General features: G+C 51.8%; 7 protein-coding genes across 7 annotated transcripts; 3 read left to right on the top strand and 4 right to left on the bottom strand.

The window, feature by feature from the left end:
* Positions 1-617: 617 nt before the first annotated feature.
* Positions 618-3,296, bottom strand: BO82DRAFT_132489 (protein kinase IKS1). The gene is made up of 2 exons (XM_025629976.1): positions 3,047-3,296; positions 618-2,962 (listed from the first exon to the last, which is right to left on the bottom strand). The coding sequence occupies exons 1-2, from the start codon at positions 3,103-3,105 to the stop codon at positions 913-915; spliced, it is 2,109 nt and encodes a 702-aa protein (XP_025489597.1). The 5' UTR covers positions 3,106-3,296; the 3' UTR covers positions 618-912.
* On the bottom strand, positions 3,123-3,712 carry BO82DRAFT_132452 (uncharacterized protein). The gene has a single exon (XM_025629975.1). It carries the CDS (start codon positions 3,611-3,613, stop codon positions 3,293-3,295), a length of 321 nt encoding a protein of 106 aa, XP_025489598.1. The 5' UTR covers positions 3,614-3,712; the 3' UTR covers positions 3,123-3,292.
* Positions 3,713-3,810: 98 nt separating this feature from the next.
* Positions 3,811-5,982, bottom strand: BO82DRAFT_288887 (putative GTPase NOG2; the record flags this gene model as incomplete). The annotated part of the gene is made up of 3 exons (XM_025631630.1): positions 3,811-4,650; positions 5,077-5,824; positions 5,885-5,982. 3 exons carry the CDS (start codon positions 5,980-5,982, stop codon positions 3,811-3,813), a joined length of 1,686 nt encoding a protein of 561 aa, XP_025489599.1.
* A 238-nt stretch (positions 5,983-6,220) lies between these two features.
* On the top strand, positions 6,221-7,389 carry BO82DRAFT_356368 (uncharacterized protein). Its single transcript, XM_025635708.1, has one exon. It carries the CDS (start codon positions 6,386-6,388, stop codon positions 7,244-7,246), a length of 861 nt encoding a protein of 286 aa, XP_025489600.1. The 5' UTR covers positions 6,221-6,385; the 3' UTR covers positions 7,247-7,389.
* BO82DRAFT_356369 (TFIIH/NER complex subunit TFB3) lies at positions 7,350-8,869 on the bottom strand. Its single transcript, XM_025635709.1, has 3 exons — positions 8,780-8,869; positions 8,478-8,718; positions 7,350-8,420 (listed from the first exon to the last, which is right to left on the bottom strand). The coding sequence occupies exons 1-3, from the start codon at positions 8,823-8,825 to the stop codon at positions 7,559-7,561; spliced, it is 1,149 nt and encodes a 382-aa protein (XP_025489601.1). The 5' UTR covers positions 8,826-8,869; the 3' UTR covers positions 7,350-7,558.
* A 168-nt stretch (positions 8,870-9,037) lies between these two features.
* On the top strand, positions 9,038-11,459 carry BO82DRAFT_356371 (prefoldin-like protein). Its single transcript, XM_025635710.1, has one exon. The coding sequence runs from the start codon at positions 9,155-9,157 to the stop codon at positions 10,976-10,978; it is 1,824 nt and encodes a 607-aa protein (XP_025489602.1). The 5' UTR covers positions 9,038-9,154; the 3' UTR covers positions 10,979-11,459.
* A 3,189-nt stretch (positions 11,460-14,648) lies between these two features.
* On the top strand, positions 14,649-17,081 carry BO82DRAFT_366779 (putative GPI anchored cell wall protein; the record flags this gene model as incomplete). Its single annotated transcript, XM_025637058.1, has 3 exons — positions 14,649-14,877; positions 14,941-16,840; positions 17,027-17,081. 3 exons carry the CDS (start codon positions 14,649-14,651, stop codon positions 17,079-17,081), a joined length of 2,184 nt encoding a protein of 727 aa, XP_025489603.1.
* Between the last annotated feature and the right edge of the window lie 142 nt (positions 17,082-17,223).

Below are 17,223 nucleotides of genomic sequence, written 5' to 3' on the forward strand. Positions count from 1 at the left end.
ACTGAACACGAAAGGCAGGGATAAAAGGAAAAAGAAGACCAACACCGACTGGGGGACCATTGTCAGTGTGGAGAGAGGTGGTAGAGGATGGTCACGTCTTATGGAAGAATTAAATCAAAAAACTAGACAGGTTCAATAGTTTACCATCAGCTCCGTTTTATACAACGATGGTGTATAGTACGGAGTATACTAGTGCGTATACAAGAGCTGGTCAGATGGGTCATGCGAGGATGATACGAGATGACCAATGAGACGGGAACAGCACCGCGTAGCGGGGTACCTAGTAGCTGCATCGAGCGTCGACTTCTATAAGTGGAAGTCATGGCACCCACCAGGTTCAATGTAGATGGCTGTAACCATTCAGGGTTTATTAGAAAATTATTCGGGTATTACCTGGAATCCGGAAGCGGAAGTGGCTTTTCCCACCCGTGACCCTGGTCAGGGTACTTGTGCCGCGGCACTATAGCTTGTGTCTGTTGTGTGCAGTGAAGTGGTATTGCTCTGATAGCAGCTTAAGAAAGTGTGCCCCTTTTTCACTACTTCATGTCATAACTCTATACAAGCTGGAGAGCTACCACTAATCGGACAGCATCTATTATATTGTCCCTATCGATGAAGGTTAGGCTTTCTATGGTAGGTTCCATACCACTGTGATGGACCCCGGCCTCTAGCGGCGAGAGATTCGCTCGCAGGAAGGAGATTACTTGCGGTGACTACCCTGAACAGTCTATTAATGCATTCAATGGTCATGGGCACATAATTTCGTCAGCCACAGGCGCATCTTCAAAACACCATGCGAAGTTATGCACCGAAGCATCGAATGTCACCCCTCTTCCTTTCGCTGTCTGGTCTCCGTGTCCTTTCCAGATACGAGAATCAACCCAGGAAAAAGGCCCTCAGGTTGGTACGAGATCACCGCCTGTACCTCCTCCAACAAAGCGCATCCAACTGCATACATAGACTTACAACCACGAGATGCAACATCAGCGAGACCAACTGCCTGGTAAAGCTTTTCGCTGGGAAGTTGATCGCCGCCACTAACAGTAGGGGATAAACGACCCAGGGGTTGACAGTCAACGGGCTGCAGGGTTGAAAAATAGAAGTTATTTTGAGAAGGAGCGTGGTCAGTTGGAAGATTGTGATTCCAAGCTGCCAGTTAGCTACGGAAATTGTCAGAGGCTCGAGGAACGGGAAGTATCTCTGTAAGAGCCAGTGACGTGGGGGAGGCGGTGGGAGTAGATGTTGTTGCTGGGGCTCTTCGACTGTGTCAGAGTGGTCAGGGGGGGTCACTTCGTGGCGATGTTCCTCAGGAGGATGGTGAGCAGGTGTGAGTGAGGACGAGGGAGTACTCGAGAAGCGCGGGCGGAAAATGAGGTTTCGTTCCGGGCTAAGGGAGGTGGAGGTAGGATCGGCTCTAGCAGCATCCGTGCTGGCACTATCGTATGCAGAACCCCGCCGTGCACTCGGCGGTGGTTTCGTGAGGGCCCTATTCGGCGACAGGGCTTGGCGAGTATATGATGCAGCTGACGGACTTTCTACCGGGTGAATCCGGGAGCTGGGTCGCATATCCGGGCTGGTTGGGCTGGCTCGCTTCAAGCGGAAGTTTTCATTGACATTAGCCCCAGCCTGTAGACCGTTAAGTACTTCTTCTGCTGAGGGCCGGCGATCAGGGTCCACGGACAGCAAGCGCTGAAGGAATATGTAGAGCTGTTCGGGGAGTTCGGGCCTCATGCGTCTAGCATAGTCGAATCCCGACCATTGACTGATCTCTTCACGAAGTCGGTCTAGGTCCTCTTTCTCCTCGTGGATTAAGTCTGCATTGCTGTAGGGAAGCTGCGCGAAGCAGAGAAAGTACAGAATCATTCCCAAAGAGAAGATGTCGGACTTGAAAGTGAAGTTCCCGAAAGGACCATCGGGATACTCGCGCCGTAAAACTTCCGGTGCGCAGTAGGAAACAGTCCCTGTCGCCCCAGTCGACCTTCTAATTGAATCTTGAGCCTGGACCTCACCAAAGTCACTAACTAGGACCCGGATCCCATCACTGGTTTTATGCAGCAAGCAGTTGTGGGGCTTGAGATCACGGTGGATGTAGCCATTGGCGTGGAGATATCGGATTCCCGAAGTAATGTCTTTGAAGAAGGAATATATTTCCTCGAATTGGAGCTTTCGTAGCGCCCCAAGATCGTTCTCAGGATCAAGCCCGCCCCTTGACCTTCTTCTCAGACGCTCTTTGAGCTGCTGTTTTGTAGTAGGGGTCTGCACTGCACCGCAGATGTAATTGTGGAGGTCCCCCGCGTTGCAGTACTGCTGAAGTATGAACGCGCATGGCACACTGGGCCCAAAGGTAGTGATCTTTGCATTTTCCAACCACACATGCCGATAGGAGACAAGATTCTGATGCGAAAGGTGCTGTAGAAGCTGTACCTCACCTAGTACCTTCTCAAGCCACTCATGGTCATCTCCGACAGGAACTCGCTTACAGGCGTAATGGCCAAGTGAGACACCGTCCAGTACGTGTTTCACCAGAAGGACAACGCCCTTGCCGCCTTTGCCCAGAATCGTCTCTTCGACGAAGAACTTCTTGAAGTAATCCTGTGTAAAGGCCGCTGACGAAATCCCCTGACTGGTATGGACGCCGGTCTCTGGATAGCTAGGATCGATAGTCGGGCCGTCCGCGATAGCTGGCCGAACGAGACGGCGACGAGGGGACGGAGGATTGGACGAGTCCGTAGAGCCAGGTAAGCTAGCATGTAGCAGTCGAAAGTAGTCTGGATTGACAAATTCCGCCTGCGCGCCCGGGCTATTCTCATGATCACCTTGGGGTGACCCATTTTCATGCAAAGGACGATGGCAGTAAGGACAGTCGGTCAGATCGAGGTCACTGCCCCTACGATCCCCGGTGTTCTGAAGAACCAGTTGCCGTGAGTCGCGATCATAAACCACAACTGAGTCATTGTGTCGCCTACAGCAAGACAGTCCTTCACGTTAGGATCTCTGTTCTCTGAACAACCAAGAGAGAAGGGGGAACGAAAGGAAGCAGGCTTACAGCACGACATCAAGATTGCCTGATCCATAGGGAACAATGGACATGCCCTCATCCTCCATTGTCACGGGGAGAGTAGCATATCCAGAAGGCACACAAAGACATGAAAGGCCGGATAAATAGCCCAGGTAAATGCGTCGTGATATAAAGGAAATGCAAGGTATCTTCTGGCAGCTGCTACGGAGACGAGACTCTCAAATGAGGCTGGGGTAGCCCCACGTGAGCTCCGTCGGCGGTGAGGAATCTGCCCTATTGAAAAGTGTCTACGGGTGGATTACGGTGGGAAGAACCAGTCTTTTTTTGAATCAGACCACCTTGTTTCAGGATGATTGATTGATTGCTTGGATTGCTCGAAGTCTTCGTGTGAAAACACTCAGTGGGTATCTTTAAATAAGGAGAATCAGGTTGGCTGAGGCATTGATCGGCCTGACAACCAATGCTCTCCGAGCTGAAGCATAACGTGCACTGGCTAAGAACTGTCCAGGTGGCATGCCAGCGGATTTCATATGGAACCAGTGCTAGGCTCAAAAGGCCTGACGGTGTTCTGGTTCTCAAACGAGTTCGCGTCATTGACGCTTCGACGCATGTGGCTTTCAACTTCCACCCAAAGCCAAGGTATGACAAGACCTTGGGATACGTCTTGGGAGTTGTGGAGCGACATGCGCCACCAGGGGTGTACGTCTCGGGATTGATGCCAGATGACAGACGGCATCGGGGGTACTTGGTTCTTGACAGTCTTTTGACAAGGATCTCGACAATGAGAACACTTAATCGTCTTCTTCGCCACTTTCCTCATCGCTGATTTCAAGGTTCGCGATCGAGTCATCGTCGTCGTCGCTCTCGAAGCCCTCGAATTCGTCGTTGTCAGTTTCAGAAGCCTTCGCTTTCGACGCCTTCTTAGAGTCCTCTGGCTTTTCGGAGGTAGTGTCGTCGAGCTTGCGCTTCCGACTCATTTCTCCGAGCCGACCAGCACGACCCTCGATCGCCTCGTCCTCCCCACCGGCATTGTGAGGCGGGGGAGTGAACCAGGGAATCTTTCCTCGGAGGAAATCGTTGATGACCATCTTGGCGACACCATCGAGGTCAGGTTCTCCTCCACGGAGCAAACGACCACCCTTGCGAGCGAGGATACTGAGGAACTCGATAGGATCCTCGACATTCTTGATGCCGTATGTACGCTCCAAGTGTTTGGGCTGCACTCGCTTGAGAACGGCCGGGATGTACTGCTCGGGATTCTCTACGTTCTCCACTCGAACCACACCTCGAAGAAGGATATCTTCGGGAGTGGCGTTCGAGCTGGCTGGTACCACACCAGGACAATCGATGAGGTAGATCCGCTTCATCAAGGTAACGTACTGCCAGACCTTGGTCTCTCCAGGAATTGGGGCCACGGTACACACTTTCTTCTTCCGCAAAGTGTTGATGACTGAAGATTTTCCAGTGTTTGGATATCCAATCAAACCGACAGAAATCTGCTTGCGGTCGGAATGCAAGGAGGAGAACTGTCTTAGAAGTTGGATCAAAGAACCTTTACCAAAAGAGTTGGTGATCGAGGCGTGGAAAGCTAGAGTAGGATAGTCTTTCGACAAGTGTCGTACCCAAGCAGCCTGGTGTCACGTTAGCAAGTAAACACCAACGGTATTGCATTGGAAACAATAGCGTAGAGAAAAATAAGCAAAAAGGACGATAATGATAGATGGCAAGAAAATGTGTGAAATGTTACTAAGAGAACTGCTATGGGCCACTCGTTGAGTAGAAGCAGATCTCAACTCAAAAACAGAACACAGCTTGATCCTTACGACTGGTATTCAAAACGAAAACCAGTCAGCCTAGCTTCAGAAAGAAGGTCGGCGCGGATCAGCGTCAATCTGCCAGAGCTGTAACAGACATACTCCCAAGGAAGAAAAACACGACACAAGGTCGCAGGGAGAAGCCTTGACTTAGCAATGGCATTGGGCCGAAACCCCATTTTTATAAAGGATAGAATGAGGGGTAAAAAAAAACAAAGTAACATAAAAGAGAAATAGACGTACCGCTACACCTGTGGGAACAAGATCACACTTGTTCAGGACGAAAATCAAGTGCTTGTGAGGTGCCTCTTCACGGATGTACTTCTCGATACTCCTGCAGCGTGTACCATCGGGATCACGAGCGTCAAGTAAATGAAGTACCACATCGGATGAATCGATGACCTTGTAAAGCTCATTCCAGATACGCTTGCTCTGACCCTTGGAGAAGACAGACTCAACAGCGGTGGTTGCCAGGCCGGAGTTGTCATCCTTTGCAACATCATCACCGTTGACAACCAAAGTACCATCTTCATGAGTAGCATGGTCTGTCTTCTCGACGTAAGCGTCGTGCATCTTGACGGTTTCGCCGGCCAGGTCCTCCAAAGAGGCAACCCCCATCTTGACGCGCTTCCTCTGCGCCTTGGGCCCAAAGGTATCACTGAAAGGAGAATTCTCAATAGCCATCTTGGCCTCATGCTGCTTCAATCCATTGGCGCCCTTATCATCTCTGATCAGGCTCATGGGAAGCTTGTTGGTCTTGAGCAAGACTGAATAGGGGTCGGAAGCACGTTCGGCAACCGCCTCGCGGAAAGACGACAGAGCCTCCTGGGAAATCACTCTCGTGTTGCCAAACCATTTACGGTTGGGCTCTATTCTAGCGACCGGAGCTTCACGAGATTGGTATGAAGCAGCCACAGTGATCTTTCCCTCAGCGTTACGTCGAGGCTTTCCATCCTTCAACATATTCAAATGTTTCACCTTCTTCGCATCTCTTTCATGATATGTTAGTCCAGCATTCCGGAGCAGGGATTCACGCCATCATGTTACCCACCTGTAGAAGTTTTCACCCTTGGTGCGAACATTTCCCATGCCATCTCCAGTCTTCCCCTGCCGCTCTCTACGAGTGGCTTCCTTCTTTCCGGTACCCATGATGAAAACACCTCCCAAGAGTACCTCAAGAAGTTTTGAGAAAAAGTTCACAAGAAAATAGTGTTGTAAAACAAAAAATGGCGGAGCGCAAGAAGGAAAAGAAGAAGAGAGAGAAAAAAAAGTTTCGAGCACGGGAAAATTAATTTTTTTTTTCTGCCATTGGCGCGCGCCAAGCTAAGCGGTGCACGGACCAACATCAGGAAAATCGTTTCGTTCTGTCCGACTTCCGCAGCAGAACCGCGCTTGCCAATAAGTCCTTTCAGGATCTCTGTATCGGTTCAGGTTGTCGGTTGATTGAGGTGGGCCATCCAATTGAGTTCTTCAGCAAAATACCTCCCGATAACCCCCCGACTTGACCTTGCCCAAACATCTCCAGACAGTCGAGCGACCTTGTTTTATCATCATGGCCCTCTTTCGCAATTGCAGAACTGCTACCGTGCAGTTCCGCGGCTTCGCTTCATCGGCCTCTTTGCGAGTCGGACCTGAGTCTCCCAATTTCATCGACGTTCCTCGAGTTCTGCAGCCCGAACAACCCTCTAAGCCCCGCGTCAAGGGTACCCTCCCTGTTCCCCGTGAAATCTTCCCTGCCCGCCGCACGGACAAGCCGACGGAGGCGTACATTCACGCCGCGACGCCTCTTCCCCACAAGAACTCGCTCAACCCAAACCACCCGGACTATGAATACCGCGACCAGCAGAGGAAGATGGCTAATATGCGGAGGAAGAACTTCAAGGAGGGCATTTTGGAGTTGCACGCCCGCAAGCAGGCCACTGACAAAGCCATGAAGGAGCAAAGCGAGCACAAGCAGCGATACCGGGAAAAGATCATGCGACAGCCTGCGAGGGCGGACGTGAGGCTGACTCAGACGTCGGTAGTCCAAGCTATGTTGCCCCAGCGCATGCAGGTGCTGCCGGATCCTGGTCGAGAATCCCGTCTGCACTTTTCTCGGCGTCGACTTGAGAAGAAAGAAGGTCTGAAGAATGCCGAGCGCCGAAGCAACCTGCACGATCTGTACGTCAATGCACGGCAGTTTATTACTACCGAGGAACAACTTGCGGCCGAGATTGAAAGGGTCTTCCCCGAGGGCGAAAACGAGGCATGGCGCAACGATCACCAGGCGGGTGACAACATCTGGAACCTGGGCCACCCCCAATCTGTCTCCAGCCTTGTTCACGAAACTAGCAGGAGTGAATCTGCTCGCTGGGATGCCATTCAGGGCAGAATCAAGAAGCTCGGAGAGGAGATCACCGGTGGCAAGTTCTAGATGGTTGTGCTTATGGGGAGCGTTGTACATTACGTTTCATGTACCACACGTCGATGTTTTTGACCTTGTTAAATAGTGTCCTCTGACTTTGTGTTAGCTTTGCCTTTGTTTGTATACCTAGATCAATCATATCCATTATCAAGTCCGTTATCTCTATACCCCAATGCAGCACCCAAATCCCATCAAAACGCCATCGCTATGCATTATATACAACAACACAGGTGAGGCTACCTCCCCTGCGAAGTAGAAGCGCAGAAATAACAGCAGGGGACACCTTCTTCAGTGGGCTCAACAATCTATGTATAACGCCAATCAGCTGGCTTCTGGAGTACCCGTACTTGAAACTGCCGCCTGGGCAGCAAATTGAGTGGCGTCAGGTCTGGAGCCCCCAAGAGACCCTGCACCGTCACGTTGTGCTACCTCCTCATCGATAAAGCAGCCCAAGCCAGCGAAAGCTTCCATCAATGTACGAGAGTAGTACTCCTGCAGATCGTACCCGCCTGCCTGCATGCGAGTGTCCTGTCGGATAGGGTCCAGATAGCTTGAAGGATAGAAGTCGCGTAAAGTATAGTAGTCCCGCTTGTTGGGAACCATGCCACCAAATGGGTCGTAAGCCTTTTCGGGTTCCGGACTCACGATCTTCTTGAGACCCTTGATCAAGCCCGAATCGCCAGCAATGTCAGCCTTATCAGCCGTGAGTCCTCCCTGACCAGCTTTCCTAGCATCCGAGTTCCGGAGAGCAGCCTGTTTCTGTCGGATCCGGTCCTCCTCACTTCGCCGAGCAGATGATTTCTTGAGCAACACCTTCTTGCCTTCGCGTGCAATAGCCGCAGCGTCGCCAGGTCGCCCGGCTGCGAGACGAGAGAGAACATCCTCCCGAGAGGCTTGTAGCTCCCGCCGTTCGTTCTCGTATTCTTGCTTAGCTGCTTCTCGGCGAAGACGGGCCAGTTCCTGCTCATGCGTCTGCTGCTCCTTGAAAGACGAGGCTTCCTGCGCTTCGAGGGCTTGATTGGCGCGAATCGAGCGCATGTTTTCTGAAGCATACTTCTGAAGGTCGCTTTCAGTCTTGGCCACATCGGTGCCGTGTACGAGATTTGCGATGATCTCCTCACGCTGTTCAAGGAAGTCGTCCCAGGCTCGTTTGGAGTCGAACTCTTCTTCACGGCGGTTGAGACTGCGGACAGCATCAGTATCCTACGAGGTCCACCAGACAAATGGCTTGACGGCATACATTTGCATCACTCTGCGTCGAATGTCCACCTCTCGTTCCACGTTGATATCCTCGAACGTTTGCTTCCGAAACCGAGCCTTTCGCAGCGTCTTGTGGCAACCCGCGACGGGACAGTTTGCCGGGCCTGACGAAAATATGCGATCCACACACGATTCGCACATTTTGTGATAACATTCCGGATTGATAAGGAACTGCATATCCGGGTTCAAGTACCGTGAGGATTTGCAGACAGGGCACACCTCTAAAGAGAGCTGGTTAGCACAAACGGGAGGGGGATTTCGATGCAGGGCAAATGACCATACCGTCGTCATCCCCGCGGTTGGCCATAGCATCCCGAGCAGAAGGCATAGTTGACAGCTCACAGATCTGATGAGGACCAAGGCAGAGCAGAGTAAGTGTTGAACAGACCGCAGGTGTCGCGGCAATGAAGCCTAAATGACGGGTGATTAATCCAACTGCCCGCACGGGCCAATCAGGCATTCCGCCCATTGTTCCGCGGCGGAACTTTTTTCTTTGCCGCCGCCGCTTCCCACTCCTCTCTCCGTCCACCTTTGTTTGGTCTTTGACCTTGATTCACACAAACTTTCCTCTTTCAGGTGAAATACACCTTATCTTGAACGCCAGTACAAGTCATTCGCTTGTTAAATTCTCGAGACTTGATTTGCATGAATATAATCATGGGTGTTCCCGACAGCCAGCTACACGAACTCGAGCGCCAGCGCCTAGAACTCGAAGGCAACATCTTGAAACTCCAAGACTCACTTTATCACTGGCGCACCTGGGAGGCAGAGTACGACGGCCTCAAAGAGGAGATAAATGATCTACCTGAAGATGCGGATCGCGAAGACTTCCTTAGCGTGGGCCACAGCCTCGGCGGATCGCTGGTCACTGAGGATGAGGTGAAGGTGATACTTGGTGAGAAAGACGGCGTGACGCGCACCAAAGGACAGGTGGTCAGTCTGATTAACAGACGTATTGACTATGTGAAACAAAATGTTGCGACAATGGAGAAGAGACTACGCGCCGCAGAGAACGAACTGTATGCGCTGGACTCGCAGGAACAACTACCGAGTGAAAGCACGGCCGAATACCCGATGACCGAGATCTTTGAAGAACTTGACGAAAACGGTAATGTCGTCTCGAGTACAACAAACACCCCAGGCAGCCAGGCTTCTGAGCTTTTGAATATCTTGCAAAAAGCCGGTGTCACCGATATACCGGACACGGCGAATGTGAATCCGACACATCAAGACTCGTTGCAGCATACTGCAAGGACTACGGAAGCACCCGCTACGGAAGAAGTCCCGACTGCACTTGAGGTGGAGGAGGTAACACCCCCAGCTATCGAGGAGGAGGAAATGCCGGAAGCGACTACTCCCGAGAGCAATCCTAAGCCTCCCTCAATGGATGCAGCTGGTCTCCTAGAGTACCAACGTCTTGCAGCAAGCATTGAGGAATCGCCAGAGGATGCTCAGTTACGGCGCGATATGTTGCAGTATAGCCTAAATGAAGTTGGAGCGGTTGTGGCCGAACTGGAACTTGACGAGGATGCAAGCGACGTTTCTGTGGACGAAGAATACGATGATTACCCTTACGACGATGACGAAGAGGAGGAAGATGAATATGGGAGAACTACGACACGTGTTCTTGATGAGGATTACCACCGCGAAATGCGAGAGTTGGAAGCCAAGTTAAACGCGCGAGGATTGTGGAATATCGGCAAGAACACAGACTCTCTCCCAACCGATGTCAAAGCGGAGTTAGAGCAGCCCAGTGTTGTTCGTGTCGAGAAAACCACCGAGACAGGCACCGGACCTGTGCTCGAGAAGAAACCGAAAAAGAAGGTTGCCTTTGCTGACGACCTCGACATTGCTCCGGCCCCGAGGCCTCCGACTCAGGATAAGAAGGTTGTCCCAGTTCGTGAATCTAGTGTACCTGTTCTTGCAGATTCCGTGGTTGAACGCACAGAGCCTGTTGCGAAGGAGCCAGTGACTAAAGACGCACCGAAGAAAGTCTCTCGGTTCAAGAGCGCTCGGAAAACGGACGACAGTGCAGTCAAGCCAGCCACTGCGTCAGAGACTTCAGCTGGCCCTTCCCGGCCCGTCGAACTTCGCTCGTCTTTACGCAAGACCGGCACCCCCTCTCCGGCGCCATCCTCCCTGCCTCTTTTCCCAGCCAGGCCAGCGGAGCCTAAACCCTTCTCCCAGCCAATCTCAGCTAATCCTGAGGAAGACCCCGCACCCAGAGGCCCAGAAGGCAAAATTCTGGCAGACACCCTTGTTGAACGTGATGTTTCTCAGACGTCTGCCGTGGCACCGGAACCAGACGAGCTTGATGAACAGCTGCATCGGAAGGAGATTGCTACTGAATTTTACCAGATCCGCAATCGCATGATCAAGGAACAAGGCGGATTCGTTGACGAAGAGCCTGAAATCGTCCCTCTCGACACAGAAGAGGCTCCCAGGCGTGTGAGTAAGTTCAAGGCCGCGCGCATGAGGTAGGTCAATAAAAACATCAGATGCAATTGGAAGTCAGATACCCATTATATACATTGCATGGTGATTGGCAATACATATTCATTTTTTCTCACGTTGATGTACTGCACTGAGGAATTTCTCTGTAGATATTGGACTTCAGCCTCATGTCTGAGTATACAGTACCTCGTGGTATGCTCATAGCGCTGAACGTCCAAGATCAAGGACCAAGGGCTCTCTGACTGCATTTCCGTTATTGGATGTATTGGGCTCTACGGAGTACTTACAGACAGTAAGGAGTGGTTATACGGTTACGTTTCACCCTCAACATTTCTTCAATTATCTCATAACCCGACCTTGGAGGCGCCATCTGCGTAGGAAATGCTACTCTATCTCTGTGCATCAGCGGCCACGACTCAATGCCTTTGAACTTTCTTGTTCACTCCATCCATCCACATCCAACAACCTGAACTTGCAGATGAACGGCACCCGTTTTGCTGGAATTAAGCCAATGCTACATAACTTAGTTTTGTCGTCGTAAGAAGCTCCATGCAATTGAATTAGATTCGGCGAACTCACCTCCCCCCCCCCCCCCCCCCCCCCCCCCCCCCCCCCCCCCCATAAACAAGTCTTTGATACCTGTAAGTCAAGAAGAAAAAAACGTGAACTTCAAGATTCCCTGCATGTAAGTGGAGAATCGCTTGCGTACCACTTCCTGCAATATTGGTTCCTCCAGTGCGGGAAATATATGTCTTCATGGAAGTGATCTGCAACTGACATCGACGTCAGTATTGCTCGTCCATGGATTGATGGCACTCCCCGCCCATTGTTCCATCCAATCGACAAAGCATTTGACATTCCATCGTCTCTCTAGGCAGGTACAGCCAATCGATCAGCACGAGTTACTGAGTACTTGTTTTTGGTGACGAGCCATAGACAAGTGGGCCATGCATGTATGAGTAACATGCTGAAGGGGGGGAAGGGAATTGGCTGGTATGACTACGGCACGATTGTGTTTCCTCATTATATTACTCCTATGCAATAATCCTCGTTCTCTTCTAGCCTGTTATGCACTTGACAGCATCTTGTAGTCGGGGAGAGAACTATGCAGGGCATAGTCTATCCACGGTCCATGAAGAGGGGAAGACTGGCTTGGAAATCAATGACGGCTGCCAATTCTCGATCGGACAGGGTCAAAGATGTGGGTGGATCGGATGATCCTATTTTGTTGTTGTTTTTCTTTCTTTTTCTTCAAGAAAAAGCCGATGGAAAGTTTCCTTCCCTTCCGGCACTTGGGAGTTCTGGATAGTGTGGGTCCGGTGTTTTTGACTCCGAAGGCTAGAATGACTGGTAAAAATTCAGTTTGAATACCCGAGCACTGCCAGCAGGAATGCGGGAATTTGTACCGAGTAATCAAGTGTGGCATGATGGATGGAATAGGAAGGACCCAGGAGGATCTTGATATGATGGCAGAAGCATGCGTAACGGTTCCTATGCGCGGGGGAGAAGCTGAGATACTCAGTAAGTTACATGTGTACAGTGCGGAGTACTGTACGTTCGATGCTAAATCACTCTGCGCTTCTTCAATGATAAATAAGGGAATAACTAGAATCCTTTTTTGAACAGGTATAGGGAGAGTATCGGAGTCAACTCTTTGTACTACTTTAGATGTTCAACTATGTGTAGGTGCAAGGAAGGTCTTAGTATCATTTGCGACAATCCATTGGGAATCAGAGCTAATCTATAGATAGTCAATTAGCTTTGTTAGAGGCGCATGTGAGAATTCTTCCAGGTCCGGTATACTTTCGTGGACTCAAACACCACTACATAGTACTATCATCATACAATGGTTTGCATAACAAGACAAAGGTGGGATTAAGAAGTGAAGCGACCTATAGCATCCACCATTAAACATTGGGCTAAACCTTATGGAACCCAGCCGCACAAGGCTGTATGGTCTGTGTACAGTACATGGCAGTCAATTGCAAGTGCTCTTTCTCTAGAATAGATCCTCCTTTTTCAATCGCTTACACAGTAGACTGTGGTGCAAGCTTGTAGCGCACAGACAACCACCGCGATACACACAATTCCGAATGACGTGGTGAGTCGATCGACATAGTATTTATCTAGAAAAAGAATAAAGAGGGAATGGAACAAGAGCATCGGGATATTTCTTAACGATTGTTATTAGATGAGCAGTTGAGAAACAAAAATAGTCCTGATGATGATGAATGCAATGCACATCCCCATCAAACAATCCAACCAGAAGCAATGCCGTTGGCTGTGGCTTTCGTCATGGCCCACTTCTACAACGATGACTGATGTGGCTGTCCGATGAGTGGCTGCATCCCCTGTTTTTCCCCTGCTGAGTCCCACCATTCCTCCACTCCTCCACTCCTCCCACCAACCCCACTCCCCCCGAATGAGTTCCGGTGTCTCCGTCACTTGGCTTTCCTGTCTGTTTCAGATGAAACGAACTCAACTGGAACTCTTCCTTCTCCCCGATTCATCCCATCCACACCATCCCCCCTCTCTCCTTCATACCGGGATTCTGATGCTGCAATCACATTCAGTTATCCCATGATGACATGCAGACGGGTGGGAATCTCGCCTACCCTAGGCGGTTGATGTCCGACGGAAACCTCCTGTCCAGCCGAATTGTTGGTCATCGCACTACTCCGCACTCCATGTGGTGGAAGAGACTGATCCAAAACACGGCCTGTATACGGAAGGAATGATGCAATGTATTCGAAGAGGAATCCGAACTTGCCGTTGTCCACTTGTCATATGGCTCCAAACGGAGGGCCCGCTTCCTCCATTACGCGGACTTGCTCGTTGCGCATATCGTACCTTGTAATGTACTCCTACTACACAAAGCCTGTCCCACTAAATGCTCTGTGATGGTGGGTTTATGCTTGCCTGTCGGCTGGGTAAATATGAATAGAAACAACGCGTTCCTGGGAACATCAATGTCCAGTTCCTGGTGAGAGGCAAATTTGGAACCCTGCTATGGGTCGCTGAACGGCGGACAAAACCGTGGATGGTATGTTGTTTTGCCACAGAGTCGCAATTGACCGCTGCTCAAACCCCATCAATCGGGAGCTCATCGATCAAGGCAGGGCATCTGGCCGATCCAGAGGCACCGCTCGATGGGGCCGGCTCCACCGAGCTTGAAAGCCCTGAGATACCCCGGCCACTGATACGGCTGCCTTTTTACAGTACTGCCTTATTGCCAGAATAACAGCCACTCACAAGGGTTCTCATATCCACAATGCTCAGGACTTTATGACGTTTACTCTAGTGCTCTTGCCGACCCACGACAGTGTCCAGACCCGACCCTGCCGGCCAATTCGCTGACTGTCTGTTGGCTAATCGGCCATGTCTGGCTGGGCCCATGGTGGCCCTTCACCGGGCCCATGGTCTTGTCGACCTTGCAGACTCATCGCAACTAGCTGCGGTCTACTTCAAATCCCTCGATCTGCATGTGGAGGTACTTGGTCGTGTTCCCTGGGACCTGTTTGTTGTGTCGGAACAGATAGTATGACGTTCCTGGTTATACCCACCATCTCTTATAAAGAATTGCACATGCCCTGATTGTCACTTTTGAGTTCTTGTCACAACAACAACCTTGCCCTATAGTGGAAGCCGTCCAGTCCATTCACCCCCCTAGCTGCCGACCAAGCTCGCTAGTGCAAGGATGAAGAACTTTGCAAGTCTTGCAGCTTTCGCTGCTGGAGGAAATGCCCTCGTCAGCCGCGCCGACTCGTGCTGCTTCCACCTGACTGCTTCGGGCGCCGCATCTGGCACGGTGGGCCAACTTGGTGATGGCCAGAATCGTCTCGGTGGTGGTCTTGCTGCAGCCTCGTTCTGCATCGATTCGAATGGTGCAATTACTGATAGCAGCGGACGTGGTTGTGTTGTGACTAGTAGGTCTTGATTCCCGACGATGCTAAAGCGAGAACCAATGCTAACCAGTTGTACGCTGACAGGTTCTGTGACTCAGTTCCAGTGTGATTTAGGTACCACCGCCCAGACTGGCTTCTCGATTTCGTCCGGCGGTCAGCTGGAGTACCAGGGCGACTCTACCTTTGTGGCATGCCAGACGGGTGACAACGGTGAATTGAACATCTATACCACTGAGAGCTCTTCGGTGACTGGATGCTCAAGCATCACGCTGGCCGCCGATTCTTGCTCGGGTTCTGGTGCTGGTACTGGAGGTGGCGGCGGCGGCAGCGGCGGCGGCACAGCTACTGCAGTATCCTCGGTTCAGGTGCCCAGCCAATCTGGCAAACCCGGCTCGGTTCTTCCAGGTCAATCATCTTCCTATATTCCTGGCGGTGCTGCTTCAGGCACAGGTGTCCCTGGCGGGGTTTCCCCAGGTCAATCTTCTGCTTCGATCCCGGGTGGTCCTATCTCCAGTGCACCAGTGCCTGGCGCTGGATGTGCCTCCGCTCAGACAGTTACCGTCACCACTACCGTGATCCAATCCAATTGCGCAGCAGGATCTTCGGGTGTTCCTGTACCGATTCCAATTCCTGGTACTAGTGTTCCAGGCGTTCCTCAGGGTACACAACCTGCCGGCACTGCACCCGGTGGAACCCAACCTGCTGGTACTGCACCTGGTGGAACCCAGCCCGCCGGCACTCAGCCCGCTGGCGGCACTCAGCCTGCAGCAACTCAACCCGCAGGAACTCAGCCCGCCGGCACTGCACCCGGTGGAACCCAACCTGCTGGTACTGCACCTGGTGAAACCCAACCCGCTGGAACCCAGCCCGCCGGCACTCAGCCCGCTGGCGGTACTCAGCCTGCCGGAACCCAACCCGCGGGAACCCAACCCGCCGGTACTCAGCCCGCTGGCACTCAACCCGCTAGCACTCATCCCGGTCAGCCTGGCGTAACTCAACCTGCTGGCACCCAGCCTATTCCTGTTCCGATCCCAATTCCCGGAACAAGTGTTCCAGGTGTTCCTCATAGTACTCAGTCCGCAGGAACTCAGCCCGCAGGAACTCAGCCCGCAGGAACTCAGCCCGCAGGAACTCAGCCGGCCGGTACTCAGCCTGCCGGTACTCAGCCCGCAGGAACTCAACCCGCCGGTACTGCACCTGGTGGAACTCAGCCCGCTGGAACTGCACCTGGCGGAACTCAGCCGGCCGGCACTCCGCCCGCTGGAACTGCACCTAGTGGAACGCAGCCTGCCGGCACCAAGCCCGCCGGAACTACACCTGGTGGAACACAGCCAGCCGGTACTAAGCCTGCAGGAACTACACCTGGTGGAACGCAGCCTGCCGGGACGCCGCCCGCTGGTACTCAGCCTCCCGGTACTAAACCCACCGGAACCCAGCCTGCGAGCACTCAATCTGCTCCCTCAGGAACATCCGGAGGCGCCAGCAGTACTCAACCATCAGCTTCCGCTACTCGTTCAGGCGCTGCCAGCTGCCCAACTGATCTGTCTGGTGACTATGAATATCCTCATCTTATTGTCCCTGTCAACTCCTCCACCCCTGATACCGCCTATGGCTCTCAGCTCTTCGGCACTGTTTCGTCCACAGTGTCGACCATCTTCAATTTCGATATCCCATCTTCTGACTCCGGCAAGACATGCAGCCTTATCTTCTTGCTCCCTAATAAGGAGGATCTCGAGACCTCTGACTACACCTTCAGTGGTGACGGCAAGGTTGACTTCTCTCAGCTGACATCTGCTGCTGGGCTGAAGACCACCTATAACAGCGCTCCGTCGGTCAAACAGGACTATGGAGAGATCACCATTTCACCCGGAAACTCCTACCTGGTTGCCTCTTTCTCGTGCCCGGCTGGTCAAACCGTGGGTTATGAAATGAAGGGCACGGGTGACACCTACCTCAACTTCTTCGAGGACTATAACCCATCTCCGTGAGTATACTCCGATGATCATCTATTAAAAGACCCCCAGCTAACCAGAAGCCATAGTCTCGGTCTATTTATCACCGTCTGCTAACTTGGTTTCCTTGACGGCTGATCCATCGGACAAAAACGCGAACATGAATCCTGGACTCATACTTTTTCGTTTCTTAATTTATACTGAATATTCCCTTCTAGTTTTGGCAATGTGATTCTTTTCTATGATTTTGGCACAAATGAGAGCCGGGACTGATGGTCAGACGGTTATAAGAGGTTTCTGATTGAGAGGCTGTCTTACTGCCAGCCAAGGTAGTATTTAGTGAAAATGTACTATATCGAATGTCATTCGGCTCATGATTGCCAGTGAGGCGCCTTTGCAGTTATTCTGGACGACT

This window comes from Aspergillus uvarum (genome assembly GCF_003184745.1).
Source record: "Aspergillus uvarum CBS 121591 unplaced genomic scaffold BO82scaffold_46, whole genome shotgun sequence".
Taxonomy (NCBI): domain Eukaryota; kingdom Fungi; phylum Ascomycota; class Eurotiomycetes; order Eurotiales; family Aspergillaceae; genus Aspergillus; species Aspergillus uvarum.